This window comes from Oncorhynchus nerka, linkage group LG28 (genome assembly GCF_034236695.1).
Source record: "Oncorhynchus nerka isolate Pitt River linkage group LG28, Oner_Uvic_2.0, whole genome shotgun sequence".
Classification (NCBI taxonomy): domain Eukaryota; kingdom Metazoa; phylum Chordata; class Actinopteri; order Salmoniformes; family Salmonidae; genus Oncorhynchus; species Oncorhynchus nerka.
In genome coordinates, this window is record NC_088423.1 from 22,710,471 (window position 1) to 22,725,856 (window position 15,386).

Here is a 15,386-nt window from a genome sequence, read left to right on the forward strand (position 1 = left end):
AATAGGGTGACATTTGGGACAGAGCCCCCAGTTTACTTCTGTCAGGAAAAGTTTGCAGCTTTTTCCCCGACAATTGGCAGAGTTCCAGACAGCTCCAAGTGAAAAAGACATTTCCTAGAAGTTGAAGGAAAGTGGAAGGAGTTAAGGAGTAGTATTCCGACATGGAATGATCCTAAGATAACATTCCATGGTGAATAGGCTTCCTGAGTGAAAGAAAAACAAACACATTAGATTGGTTTTAGAGAGCCACCCATCCTTAATTATGTTGTAGTTACAACTTGTAATAACACCCAGTGCTTTGCTAATGCTTTTATTAAATAGTAGTGAATGCCCAGGTCATGATGACATGTCTGTGTGTTCTGGTAGGTTTTACTGTTTCAGGTTGGCGGAAACAGCTGAGAACCCAACACACACCTTGCCCTAAGGACAATTCCAGGCAGACTCCATTTGATTTACATCGGGACAGACAACCAGGCCCCATACACAAACATACACTCTGGAAACCAAGCAACCAACAGAAGGCAGAGGAACACAGCCTCTAACAACCAACTACCCCACCTATCTCACCATCTCACCCAGTTGATGCCTAGCCTAACCTAGGCCCGGAGATAAAAATGTTCTCTGCTGGCTGTTCTGGTTGATTCCTATCTGACTGACACACGCAGGCAGACAGACTGGCTGGTTTGGGCGTTTTGTGACGCTCTTCTGTACGTTCATCATCATTGTGTATCCGAAGGAATCAACATGCACCTGACTGGGTAAGGTTGAGGCCTCGACTGCCAAGGACCACTTAGACGCGGTTGAGACAACTGACCTCGTAAGGACCGTGTGTGGTTACTGGTCACTGGTGTGGTGGTCAGTTATGGGTAAGGAACAGGACTTCCTGGTGGCAGTGAAGAGTGGAGACATCCTCCTGGCACACAAACTTCTGGCTAAGGTTAAATGCAACAAAACCAGTGAGTACCTAGACACACACACACACACATCTGCTTTCTCTTTCAATTCCTGATGCAGCCCGTGTCTGCCTGTGTTTGTGTTCAGAGCATGTGTATCTGTTGGCTTGATGCAATGTACAGCAGAAGCATTGTCTGTCCCTTATCTGAGTGATACTGTTCTCTGTATCTATATCAAAAGAAAAACGTTGTATTTAAAATAGCAGAATCAGGTTCAACCATCCACCACAACCAATGATCCATCTAGGGGTCGGACAATTTGAATTTAAATGTAGTCAAACCCCTAACAATATGACCTAATCTCCAAAACACAGATGCTGGTACTGTACAATATGTCTCAGGGTCTGCCTGGTCAAAAGTAGTGTACTGTATAGGGAATAGGGTGCCATTTGGGATGCACCCTCACAGTGGAGCTTCGGTGTTGCTTATCTCTATAGATTCAAGTCAAACTGCTCGCGAGGTTAGCCTACCATAGCATTGTTGCTAATCACAGTATTCTCCTCATCCTGGCCAGGAGAAAGTCTCATCTCTCTCTCTCTCTCTCTCTCTCTCTCTCTCTCAAACCTCTTTCTTGCTGTTATGTGCCTGTGCTTACATCGTGGCTGCTGTTCTGCTCTGTTCGGTGACAGGCTCAGAGGAACAAGGGCCTGTCCGTAGCACATGGGGTTAGCGTTATCCCTACACATCATGACATGCTGCTAATGCCTTTCAACAGTCAAACACTCATGGGCTAAATGTTTCAATGCTCGGGAAAGGAAATTAGTGGCGTAGTTGTTGCATTCATTTTTTAATTTGTAGGGCTGGGAATTGCCATGGACCTCACAATATTATATTTTCACGATACTTAGGTGCCGATACGATATGTATTGCAATTCTTACGATTGTCATGATTCTATATGTGTTACGATTCAATACTGGGATTTTATTGTGAATATATATATTTTTTTTACCTGACGAAGATCCGTTTCAGACCGAAACGTTGTCAATAAAGCAGTGGATTGGGAGCTTTAACAGTATGTGGGCCTTCTTGTTTTATACTAGTATTCTTTATTAGTCCAGCACCTATGTTTTTAAGGATGTGCGTGTGACCACAAACTTTTCCAAATATATTGCTCACCATATGTCTGCTGCACAGGGACAAGTGGGAGTCATGAGATTTTTTTGCTGTTGATCAGTCATGTTAATAAAATTGCTGAAAACAAATTGGCTACCTTTTTAAAAAGTAGATGGTGAACAAGCCATGAAGAAAAAATACTGGACTTTTGGTGTAGGCACAGCAAACTAATGCAAAAATAATATCGAGATATTGTCAAAACGACACGGTATATCATCCAAAATAATATTGAGATATTGTCAAAACGACACGGTATATCATCCAAAATAATATCGAGATATTGTCAAAACGACACGGTATATCATCCAAAATAATATCGAGATATTGTTAAAACGACACGGTATATCATCCAAAATAATATCGAGATATTGTCAAAACGACACGGTATATCATCCAAAATAATATCGAGATATTGTCAAAACGACATGGTATATCATCCAAAATAATATCTAGATATTGTTAAAACGACACGGTATATCATCCAAAATAATATCTAGATATTGTCAAAACGACACGGTATATCATCCAAAATAATATAGAGATATTGTTAAAACGACACGGTATATCATCCAAAATAATATCGAGATATTGTCAAAACGACACGGTATATCATCCAAAATAATATCGAGATATTGTCAAAACGACACGGTATATCATCCAAAATAATATCGAGATATTGTTAAAACGACACGGTATATCATCCAAAATAATATTGAGATATTGTCAAAACGACACGGTATATCATCCAAAATAATATTGAGATATTGTTAAAACGACACGGTATATCATCCAAAATAATATTGAGATATTGTCAAAACGACACGGTATATCATCCAAAATAATATTGAGATATTGTCAAAACGACACGGTATATCATCCAAAATAATATTGAGATATTGTCAAAACGACACGGTATATCATCCAAAATAATATCTAGATATTGTTAAAACGACACGGTATATCATCCAAAATAATATCCCAATATGTAACTGTTTCAATTGTTCCCCCCGTCACTATTCATTTGCAGTGTGGTTTATTTCACTTTACCAACTTTCCGGATGTAATGCATTCATCAAAATGAAATTAGCCAGTTTCACTCTTGGAATATGCTTGTGTGAGTACTCTACCCTGACTGGAAAAATAGGCTACTTTCTGATGCTTTGCAATGGCCCGTCTGTAATATTTCCCATTTGTAAACGAGTAGTTTAGTATCTCAGGACGATAAGACTTAACATTTGAAGGGCTCTATTTTAACAAACCTAATGCAATGGTAAATCTAGGCGCAGGCGTTAGCGCTATAGGTTCCGGGGTGTGTCAGAAATATTTTTGCTATTTTCACAACTACAATTATCGGCGTGAAAGGGCTGGGTTTTCATGAACAAACAAGTTGTGGGTGTGTTGAGGCTTGTGCCCTCACTGGCCAATCAGAATGTGCTCCATGGCTAAATATGTGGTTGCTTCAAGTTGTGTATTTCCAGTCTTTAATGTATTCCCTTGGAATCAACTCCAATTCCAATGTTAGTCTGTTTGTTAAATGTCTTACCAAAATGAAATAACAAAATGTAGAGCTATCCTATCTTTGCTAAATACATTAACTTGAACCCATTTTGCAGTCCACATTGTTCTAAGTAATTGCATGGCTTCAATAGCATTCACACTGATATAGGGGCTAGGCCTACTGTAAATCACATTATGGCTGACCATGTACATGCCAAACATTGCCAATAAGCAAGATTAAAATTCACTATTGATGAGGCCTAAAAAGAGAAAGAATAATTCAAATCAAATTCGAAACAAAAATAAACCACAACTTGTTTTAAATAGGCTACGTGTAAATACACTTACAGGCACCATAGTTTCTCCCTGTGGGTATGTAACATTAAGACAGAGGAGGGTTTGATGTACAGGACATCCAAACTTTTCACAGTAGCTGGATCCAGTATAGATCCAATATAAAGAGAAAGGGAGAAAGACTATACTGCACCCAAATATATTTTATGAACATAATCGGATCTTACAGATCAGATCGTATTCTCACATCTCCAGGAGTTGCATTGCATGGGCACCACAGAGTTGGCACCATAAAACCAGGAAGGTGAATCATTCTAATAAATTTGGTTGTAATAAAATGTTTCTAAATACAAAGTATTTTGCATATGGACAGTGTGCGTCACAGCTGGATAGGCTGTGTTTCAGCTGTAAAAATTCAAGCCATAACCAACTGCTGACGCTAAAACCAGCTTTTGGTTCGTTTTAAATATCCCTATCAGCGTATATAGCTCCACAGTGATCTGGGACTGGTACTTCCTGTATATAGAGCCGCAGTGATCTGGAACTGGTACTCCCTGTATGTTGTTCCACAGTGATCTGGTACTGGTACTTCCTGTATATAGAGCCGCAGTGATCTGGAACTGGTACTCCCTGTATGTTGTTCCACAGTGATCTGGTACTGGTACTTCCTGTATATAGAGCCGCAGTGATCTGGAACTGGTACTCCCTGTATGTTTTTCCACAGTGATCTGGTACTGGTACTTCCTGTATATAGAGCCGCAGTGATCTGGAACTGGTACTCCCTGTATGTTGTTCCACAGTGATCTGGTACTGGTACTTCCTGTATATAGAGCCGCAGTGATCTGGAACTGGTACTCCCTGTATGTTGTTCCACAGTGATCTGGGACTGGTACTTCCTGTATATAGAGCCGCAGTGATCTGGAACTGGTACTCCCTGTATGTTGTTCCACAGTGATCTGGTACTGGTACTTCCTGTATATAGAGCCGCAGTGATCTGGAACTGGTACTCCCTGTATGTTGTTCCACAGTGATCTGGTACTGGTACTTCCTGTATATAGAGCCGCAGTGATCTGGAACTGGTACTCCCTGTATGTTGTTCCACAGTGATCTGGTACTGGTACTTCCTGTATATAGAGCCGCAGTGATCTGGAACTGGTACTCCTGTATGTTGTTCCACAGTGATCTGGTACTGGTACTTCCTGTATATAGAGCCGCAGTGATCTGGAACTGGTACTCCCTGTATGTTTTTCCACAGTGATCTGGTACTGGTACTTCCTGTATATAGAGCCGCAGTGATCTGGAACTGGTACTCCCTGTATGTTGTTCCACAGTGATCTGGTACTGGTACTTCCTGTATATAGAGCCGCAGTGATCTGGAACTGGTACTCCCTGTATGTTGTTCCACAGTGATCTGGGACTGGTACTTCCTGTATATAAAGCCGCAGTGATCTGGAACTGGTACTCCCTGTATGTTGTTCCACAGTGATCTGGTACTGGTACTTCCTGTATATAGAGCCGCAGTGATCTGGAACTGGTACTCCTGTATGTTGTTCCACAGTGATCTGGTACTGGTACTTCCTGTATATAGAGCCGCAGTGATCTGGAACTGGTACTCCTGTATGTTGTTCCACAGTGATCTGGTACTGGTACTTCCTGTATATAGAGCCGCAGTGATCTGGAACTGGTACTCCCTGTATGTTGTTCCACAGTGATCTGGTACTGGTACTTCCTGTATATAGAGCCGCAGTGATCTGGAACTGGTACTCCCTGTATGTTGTTCCACAGTGATCTGGTACGGGTACTTCCTGTATATAGAGGCGCAGTGATATGGTACTGGTACTCCCTGTATGTTGTTCCACAGTGATCTGGTACTGGTACTCCCTGTATATAGAGCCACAGTGATCTGGTACTGGTACTCCCTGTATGTTGTTCCACAGTGATCTGGAACTGGTACTCCCTGTATATTGCTCCACAGTGATCTGGTACTGGTACTCCCTGTATGTTGTTCCACAGTGATCTGGAACTGGTACTCCCTGTATATTGCTCCACAGTGATCTGGAACTGGTACTCCCTGTATGTTGTTCCACAGTGATCTGGAACTGGTACTCCCTGTATATTGCTCCACAGTGATCTGGAACTGGTACTCCCTGTATGTTGTTCCACAGTGATCTGGAACTGGTACTCCCTGTATATAGAGCCGCAGTGATCTGGAACTGGTACTCCCTGTATGTTGTTCCACAGTGATCTGGAACTGGTACTCCCTGTATATTGCTCCACAGTGATCTGGTACTGGTACTCCCTGTATGTTGTTCCACAGTGATCTGGTACTGGTACTCCCTGTATATAGAGCCGCAGTGATCTGGAACTGGTACTCCCTGTATATTGTTCCACAGTGATATGGTACTGGTACTCCCTGTATATTGCTCCACAGTGATCTGGTACTGGTGCTCCCTGTATATTGTTCCACAGTGATCTGGTACTGGTACTCCCTGTATATTGCTCCACAGTTATCTGGTACTGGTGCTCCCTGTATATTGTTCCACAGTGATCTGGTACTGGTACTCCCTGTATATTGCTCCACAGTGATCTGGAACTGGTACTCCCTGTATATTGCTCACAGTGATCTGGAACTGGTACTCCCTGTATGTTGCTCCACAGTGATCTGGTACTAGTACTCCCTGTATATTGTTCCACAGTGATTTGGTACTGGTACTCCCTGTATATAGAGCCGCAGTGATCTGGAACTGGTACTCCCTGTATATTGTTCCACAGTGATCTGGTACTGGTACTCCCTGTATATTGCTCCACAGTGATCTGGTACTGGTACTCCCTGTATGTTGCTCCACAGTGATCTGGTACTAGTACTCCCTGTATATTGTTCCACAGTGATTTGGTACTGGTACTCCCTGTATATAGAGCCGCAGTGATCTGGAACTGGTACTCCCTGTATATTGTTCCACAGTGATCTGGTACTGGTACTCCCTGTATATTGCTCCACAGTGATCTGGTACTGGTGCTCCCTGTATATTGTTCCACAGTGATCTGGTACTGGTACTCCCTGTATATTGCTCACAGTGATCTGGAACTGGTACTCCCTGTATGTTGCTCCACAGTGATCTGGTACTAGTACTCCCTGTATATTGTTCCACAGTGATTTGGTACTGGTACTCCCTGTATATAGAGCCGCAGTGATCTGGAACTGGTGCTCCCTGTATATTGCTCCACAGTTATCTGGTACTGGTGCTCCCTGTATATTGTTCCACAGTGATCTGGTACTGGTACTCCCTGTATATTGCTCCACAGTTATCTGGTACTGGTGCTCCCTGTATATTGTTCCACAGTGATCTGGTACTGGTACTCCCTGTATATTGCTCCACAGTGATCTGGAACTGGTCCTCCCTGTATATTGCTCACAGTGATCTGGTACTGGTGCTCCCTGTATATTGTTCCACAGTGATCTGGTACTGGTACTCCCTGTATATTGCTCCACAGTTATCTGGTACTGGTGCTCCCTGTATATTGTTCCACAGTGATCTGGTACTGGTACTCCCTGTATGTTGCTCCACAGTGATCTGGTACTAGTACTCCCTGTATATTGTTCCACAGTGATTTGGTACTGGTACTCCCTGTATATAGAGCCGCAGTGATCTGGAACTGGTGCTCCCTGTATATTGCTCCACAGTGATCTGGTACTGTTACTCCCTGTAAATAGCTCCACAGTGATCTGGAACTGGTACTCCCTGTATATTGCTCACAGTGATCTGGAACTGGTACTCCCTGTATGTTGCTCCACAGTGATCTGGTACTAGTACTCCCTGTATATTGTTCCACAGTGATTTGGTACTGGTACTCCCTGTATGTTGTTCCACAGTGATCTGGAACTGGTAATCCCTGTATATTGCTCCACAGTGATCTGGTACTGGTACTCCCTGTATGTTGTTCCACAGTGATCTGGTACTGGTACTCCCTGTATATAGAGCCGCAGTGATCTGGAACTGGTACTCCCTGTATATTGTTCCACAGTGATCTGGTACTGGTACTCCCTGTATATTGTTCCACAGTGATCTGGTACTGGTACTCCCTGTATATTGCTCCACAGTTATCTGGTACTGGTGCTCCCTGTATATTGTTCCACAGTGATCTGGTACTGGTACTCCCTGTATATTGCTCCACAGTGATCTGGAACTGGTACTCCCTGTATATTGCTCACAGTGATCTGGAACTGGTACTCCCTGTATGTTGCTCCACAGTGATCTGGTACTAGTACTCCCTGTATATTGTTCCACAGTGATTTGGTACTGGTACTCCCTGTATATAGAGCCGCAGTGATCTGGAACTGGTACTCCCTGTATATTGTTCCACAGTGATCTGGTACTGGTACTCCCTGTATATTGCTCCACAGTGATCTGGTACTGGTGCTCCCTGTATATTGTTCCACAGTGATCTGGTACTGGTACTCCCTGTATATTGCTCCACAGTTATCTGGTACTGGTGCTCCCTGTATATTGTTCCACAGTGATCTGGTACTGGTACTCCCTGTATATTGCTCCACAGTGATCTGGAACTGGTACTCCCTGTATATTGCTCACAGTGATCTGGAACTGGTACTCCCTGTATGTTGCTCCACAGTGATCTGGTACTAGTACTCCCTGTATATTGTTCCACAGTGATTTGGTACTGGTACTCCCTGTATATAGAGCCGCAGTGATCTGGAACTGGTACTTCCTGTATATTGCTCCACGGTGATCTGGTACTGGTGCTCCCTGTATATTGCTCCACAGTGATCTGGTACTGTTACTCCCTGTAAATAGCTCCACAGTGATCTGATACTGGTATGCCTTGTATATAACTCCATTCTTGTGGATATTATTCCTCTTGTGTTACTAGTTATTTTAAATATTTTTTAACTCTGCATTGTTGGGAAGGGCTCATAAGCAAGCATATCACAGAAAAGTCTACACCCATTGTGTTCGGTGCATGTGACAAATAATATTTGATTTGATTTGACACACACACACACACCACACACACCATGTCATCACCATTGACCCTAGTGGAGGGGTTAAGGATCTGGTCAATGCTACAGTCGTTCATCACCGCAGGAGAGCTGTAAGAATGACAGAATCCCAGATGCTCTGGTCTACACTGGCTGGTATAGCTCTGGCTAGGTGTCAATTAAGTTGAATAGCATGCCTATTGATTATGTGGAGCTGTAAAAGGTCTGTCTGTCTGTCTGATGGATTGGGGTTCAACCCCATTTTGAACTCTGTTAGTCAAGGTGTGAGGGCCAATCAGACAGGTATGGAAAGAAAGGGAACAGGTGGTAGTAGGTCACCATAGGGCCATAGACCAGGACTGCGTCCCAAATTTCACCTTATTTCATAATATACACACACATTTCATAATATTTCCTATATAGTGCACTACTTTTGATCCATATCCTATTGAGAGCCCGTAGGGCTCTAGTAAAAAGTTGTGCACTAAATAGGGAATAGGTTGCCATTTTGGATGCCGCCCAATGGTCAGAGAGCTGATAGACCAGAGTCTGGCTTTATCCTGAGTCTGACTGACCATCTGCTGACAGGTCCTGTCTCTCTGTCCTCTCCTAGACTAGCCCAGGCTACATCCCGAATGACACCCTATTCCCTGCATAGGGCACAACTTTTGACCAGGGCCCATAGGATAGTGTACTATGTAGGGGATAAGGGTGTCATTTGGTACGCTACCCTAGTCTGGCCGTCCACTAAGACCCGCTATTATTGACCCAAAGAAGGTCCAAAAATGCAGGCATAACATTTTTGTGGAGGTGACCGATTCATCATGGCGAAAGACATACTCATGGTGAACTATTTTATTCAGTAAGCTGACAGTGGACTATTTGAGACAGAATGGAGAGCACGTCCCCAACCACATCGACAGAGCTGTTGTGGAGCAGGACGAGCGCTTCAAGTTCCTTGGCGTCCACATCACTAAGTACTTAACATAAAATCAAATTGTATTTGTCACATGCGCTGAATAGGTGTAGACCTTACCGTGAAACGCTTACTTACAAGCCCTTAACCAACAATGCAGTTTTAAGAAAATAGTTACGAAAATATTTACTAAATAAAGTTTAAAAAATAAATAATAATATGAACACAATAAATTAACAATAATGAGGCTAAAAAAAGGGGGTACTGGTACCGAGTCAATGTGCGGGGGTACAGGTTAGTCTAGGTAATTTGTACATGTAGGTAGGGGTAAAGTATGCATAGATAATAAGATAATAAACAGTGAGTAGCAGCAGTGTAAAAACAAAGATGGTCCACACATGCCCACACAGTCATGAAGAGGGCATGGCAGCGCCTATTCCCCATCAGGAGGCTGAAGAGATTTAGCATGGGCCCTCGGATTCTCAAAAAGTTTTACAGCTGCACCATCGAGAGCATCTTGACTTGCTGCATCACTGCTTGGTATGGTAAATGCACCGCCCTTGACCGCAAAGCGCTACAGAAGGTGGCGTGGACAGCCTAGTACATCACTCCCTGCCATCCAGTACCTCTATATCAGGCAGTGTTAGAGGAAGACCCGAAAAAAGCCACCCAAGCCATAGAATGTTTACTCTACTACGGTCCGGCAAACTGTACTGGAGCATCAGCTCTCGGACCAACAGGCTCCAAGACAGCTTTTACCCCCAAGCCATGAGACTGCTAAATAGTCCATTTATGGAACCCAAACTATCTGCACTGACCCTATCCTGTTGTCTAGTCACTTTACCCTGCCTTCGTGTACCTATCTACCTCAAATACCTTGAACCCCTGCACATTGATCTGGTACTCCCTGTATATACACTACATGACCAAAAGTATGTGGACACCTGCTTGTCAAACATCTCATTCCAAATTCATGGGCATTAATATGGAGTTGGTCCCCCCTTTGCTACTATAACAGCCTCCACTCTTCTGGGAAGGCTTTCCACTAGAAGTTGGAACATTGCTGGGGGACTTGCCTCCATTCAGCCATGAGTGTTATTGAGGTTGGGCACTGATGTTGGCCGATTAGGCCTGACTCACTGTCGGCATTCCAATTCATCCCAAAGGTGTTCGATAGGGTTGAGGTCAGCACTCCTCGGCGGTCCCGTTCTGTGAGCTGGTGTGGCCTACCACTTCGCGGCTGAGCTGTTTTTTTCTCCTAGACCAGGGTTCCTGAACTATTGGCCCGCGGGTGGTTTTATTTGGCCCCCCAAGATTTCTGAGCAAATCTTTTTATAATAATATGTTTTAATACATTTAAATGTTGGACATAAAATACTGTAAAAACACCAGGAAATCAGCTCCAAGTAATTTTAATTTAAGAAATCTATTCCCAAGTATTCCCACGCATAATAGAGAGACAAGTGGTCATACACAAATGTAATCAAGGTTTGAAATGATAATGTTTTCGTCAAACATTATATCTGTTTGGGCTTCTTGCGGTCAATTTGCAGTCTACAAATGATTTGTAATTATGCCCCCCGAACATCCGCTCAACAAAAAAATCGTCCCACGGATGAATCTAGTTGATGATCCCTGTCCTAGATGTTTCCACTTCACAATAACAGCACTTACAGTTGACCGGGGCAGCTCTAGCAGGGCAGACATTTTACCAACTGACTTGTTGGAAAGGTCCTATGATGATGCCACATTGAAAGTTACTGAGCTCTTCAGTAAGGCCATTCTGATGCCAATGTTTGTCTATGGAGATTGCATGGCTGTGTGCTCGATTATATGTACCTTTCAACAACGTGTGTGACTGAAATAGCCGAAACCACTAATTTGAAGGGATGTCCACATACTTTTGTGTATATTTTGTAGCTCCATTCTTGTGCATTTTATTTTATTCCTCTTGTGTTACTATTACATATTTTTTAACTGCATCGTTGCGAAAGGCTCGTAAGCAAGCATTTCACAGTAAAGTCTACACCAGTTGTATTCAGTGCATGTGACAAATACAATTTAATTTGATTTGAACTTACATGCCCCCAGTGACAGCTTGAATTATATGGCTGTGGGAGGTTCTTGCTCCTCATGGGTGCTGTTTGCACGTTGCCCTAACACTCCTCCTTAAAGGAAGACTATTGTTAGTATAGCTCCTCATTATTACCATTTCTATTGTCTTCTAGATACATGCTGGTGTTCGTGCTATATAACCCTAGTAGTCTGTCACTACATCTATACAAATGACTGAAGTTTCATGCAGAACAGAGGTGAATTTTAAATCTGAAAAACACAGTCCTTCACCTGCACATATTAATGCAACATAACCCCACATGTTAAAGCTCACACTCCTTTACAAACCATCCTGTTCTTTTTAACATCTGCTAGTTCTCTAGCTCCCTCTCTTCATCTTTACCTCCTCCCTCTTTCGCTCCCTCATTCCTCTGCTCAAATCAGGGATATCCCAGATGGCCCAGGGTGAGATTACTGGACAGAGGGGTGTGTGTGGTGTGTGTGTTCCACTAATACCACTGTTCCATTTATCCTACAGTATGAAGCTATGGGTCGCCAACTAGAGTACCCTATTAGCTGACAGTAGTTATCTTATTATTAGCTAACAGTAGTCAACTTGTTATTAGCTGACAGTAGTTATCTTATTATTAGCTAACAGTAGTCAACTTGTTATTAGCTGACAGTAGTTATCTTATTATTAGCTAACAGTAGTCAACTTGTTATTAGCTGACAGTAGTTATATTATTATTAGCTAACAGTAGTCAACTTGTTATTAGCTGACATTAGTTATCTTATTATTAGCTAAGAGTAGTCAGCTTGTTAGCTAACTGGGCTAAAGATATAATTGAGGTTGTCGACTCATTGTCTTCATGTCAGCCAAACATGCTAGTACAGCAAATATGCATGCACACACGCACACACACGCACACACACACACACACACACACACACACACACACACACACACACACACACTTTAATCCTGACCCCCTTCTTCCCGGGACAGATGGAGGAGCTTGTCTGGGATTGCCGAGGAATTTAACTGAAGGGGTTATGTGTGTGTGATAACGTCACTTAATCCAGCATAACTGTTATTTTATTACCTACAGTAGCTAGAATGCAAGCAGTGGATTCATCCATTCCAATAACATTTGATTTTCAGTCTTCCCGATCTTCTCTTAACATTCTTTAGTCTTAGTCTCTCTCTCTCTCTCTCTCTCTCTCTCTCTCTCTCTCTAATAAGAGTCTTACCATTAATCAGACAGTAGAGATGTATCATTCAGAAAGCATATGCCAGGAAACTCAGAGCACCTTGCCTCCAGGCAGCGTATGCACCCTTCTAGTCTATTTTCTCTCTCTTTTCATTAGGTTAGTATCTCTTTTCTCTCTCTTCAATAGGTTAGTCTCTCTTTTCTCTCTCTCTTCAATAGGTTAGTCTCTCTTTTCGCTCTCTCTTCATTAGGTTAGTATCTCTTTTCTCTCTCTCTCTTCATTAGGTTAGTCTCTCCTTTCTCTCTCTTCATTAGGTTGGTCTCTCTTTTCTCTCTCTCTTCATTAGGTTAGTATATATTTTCTCTCTCTTCATTAGGTTAGTCTCTCCTCTCTCTTCAGTAGGTTAGTCTCTCTTTTGTCTCTCTTCATTAGGTTAGTATCTCTTTTCTCTCTCTTCATTAGGTTAGTCTCTCTTTTCTCTCTCTCTCTTCATTAGGTTAGTCTCTATTTTCTCTCTCTCTTCATTAGGTTAGCATCTCTTTTCTCTCTCTTCATTAGGTTAGTATCTCTTTTCTCTCGCTTCATGAGGTTAGTCTCTCCTCTCTCTTCAGTAGGTTAGTCTCTCTTTTCTCTCTTTTCATCAGGTTAGTATCTCTTTTCTCTCTCTTCATTAGGTTAGTCTCTCTTTTCTCTCTCTTCATTAGGTTAGTCTCTCTTTTCTCTCTCTCTTCATTAGGTTAGTATCTCTTTTCTCTCTTTTCATTAGGTTAGTATCTCTTTTCTCTCTCTTCATTAGGTTAGTATCTCTTTTCTCTCTCTTCATTAGGTTAGTATCTCTTTTCTCTCTCTTCATTAGGTTAGTATCTCTTTTCTCTCTCTTCATTAGGTTAGTCTCTCTTTTCTCTCTCTTCATTAGGTTAGTCTCTCTTTTCTCTCTCTCTTCATTAGGTTAGTATCTCTTTTCTCTCTTTTCATTAGGTTAGTATCTCTTTTCTCTCTCTTCATTAGGTTAGTATCTCTTTTCTCTCTCTTCATTAGGTTAGTATCTCTTTTCTCTCTCTTCATTAGGTTAGTCTCTTTACTCTCTCTCTCTTCATTAGGTTGGTCTCTCTTTTCTCTCTTTTCATTAGGTTAGTATCTATTTTCTCTCTCTTCATTAGGTTAGTATCTCTTTTCTCTCTCTTCATTAGGTTAGTCTCTTTACTCTCTCTCTCTCTTAATTAGGTTAGTCTCTCTTTTCTCTCTCTTCATTAGGTTAGTATCTATTTTCTCTCTCTTCATTAGGTTAGTATCTCTTTTCTCTCTCTTCATTAGGTTAGTCTCTTTACTCTCTCTCTCTCTTCATTAGGTTAGTCTCTCTTTTCTCTCTCTTCATTAGGTTAGTCTCTTTACTCTCTCTCTCTCTTCATTAGGTTAGTATCTCTTTTCTCTCTCTTCATTAGGTTAGTCTCTCTTTTATCTCTCTCTCTTCATTAGGTTAGTCTCTCTTTTCTCTCTCTCTCTCCATTAGGTTAGTCTCTCTTTCCTCTGTCTCTCTTCATTAGGTTAGTGTATTTTCTCTCTCTCTCTCTCCATTAGGTTAGTCTCTCTTTTCTCTCTCTCTTCATTAGGTTAGTGTCTTTTCTCTCTCTCTCTCTCTCCATTAGGTTAGTCTCTCTCTCTCTCTCTCTCTCTCTCTCTCTCTCTCTCTCTCTAATAAGTCTTACCATTAATCAGACAGTAGAGATGTATCATTCAGAAAGCATATGCCAGGAAACTCAGAGCACCTTGCCTCCAGGCAGCGTATGCACCCTTCTAGTCTATTTTCTCTCTCTTTTCATTAGGTTAGTATCTCTTTTCTCTCTCTTCAATAGGTTAGTCTCTCTTTTCTCTCTCTCTTCAATAGGTTAGTCTCTCTTTTCTCTCTCTCTTCATTAGGTTAGTATCTCTTTTCTCTCTCTCTCTTCATTAGGTTAGTCTCTCCTTTCTCTCTCTTCATTAGGTTGGTCTCTCTTTTCTCTCTCTCTTCATTAGGTTAGTATATCTTTTCTCTCTCTTCATTAGGTTAGTCTCTCCTCTCTCTTCAGTAGGTTAGTCTCTCTTTTGTCTCTCTTCATTAGGTTAGTATCTCTTTTCTCTCTCTTCATTAGGTTAGTCTCTCTTTTCTCTCTCTCTCTTCATTAGGTTAGTCTCTATTTTCTCTCTCTCTTCATTAGGTTAGCATCTCTTTTCTCTCTCTTCATTAGGTTAGTATCTCTTTTCTCTCGCTTCATGAGGTTAGTCTCTCCTCTCTCTTCAGTAGGTTAGTCTCTCTTTTCTCTCTTTTCATCAGGTTAGTATCTCTTTTCTCTCTCTTCATTAGGTTAGTCT

General features: G+C 42.0%; 1 protein-coding gene across 4 annotated transcripts in view; it reads left to right on the forward strand.

Annotated features, from left to right (window-relative positions):
* The window catches only part of LOC115112995 (caskin-2-like), a 102,722-nt gene that overhangs the window by 1,895 nt on the left and 85,441 nt on the right, over positions 1 to 15,386 (forward strand). For all 4 annotated transcript variants that reach the window (XM_029640148.2, XM_029640149.2, XM_029640151.2 and 1 more), the window contains exon 2: positions 367 to 956. In XM_029640148.2, the coding sequence (XP_029496008.2) occupies positions 863 to 956 (94 nt within the window). In that variant the 5' untranslated portion in view covers positions 367 to 862. The remainder of the gene's footprint in view (positions 1 to 366; positions 957 to 15,386) is intronic.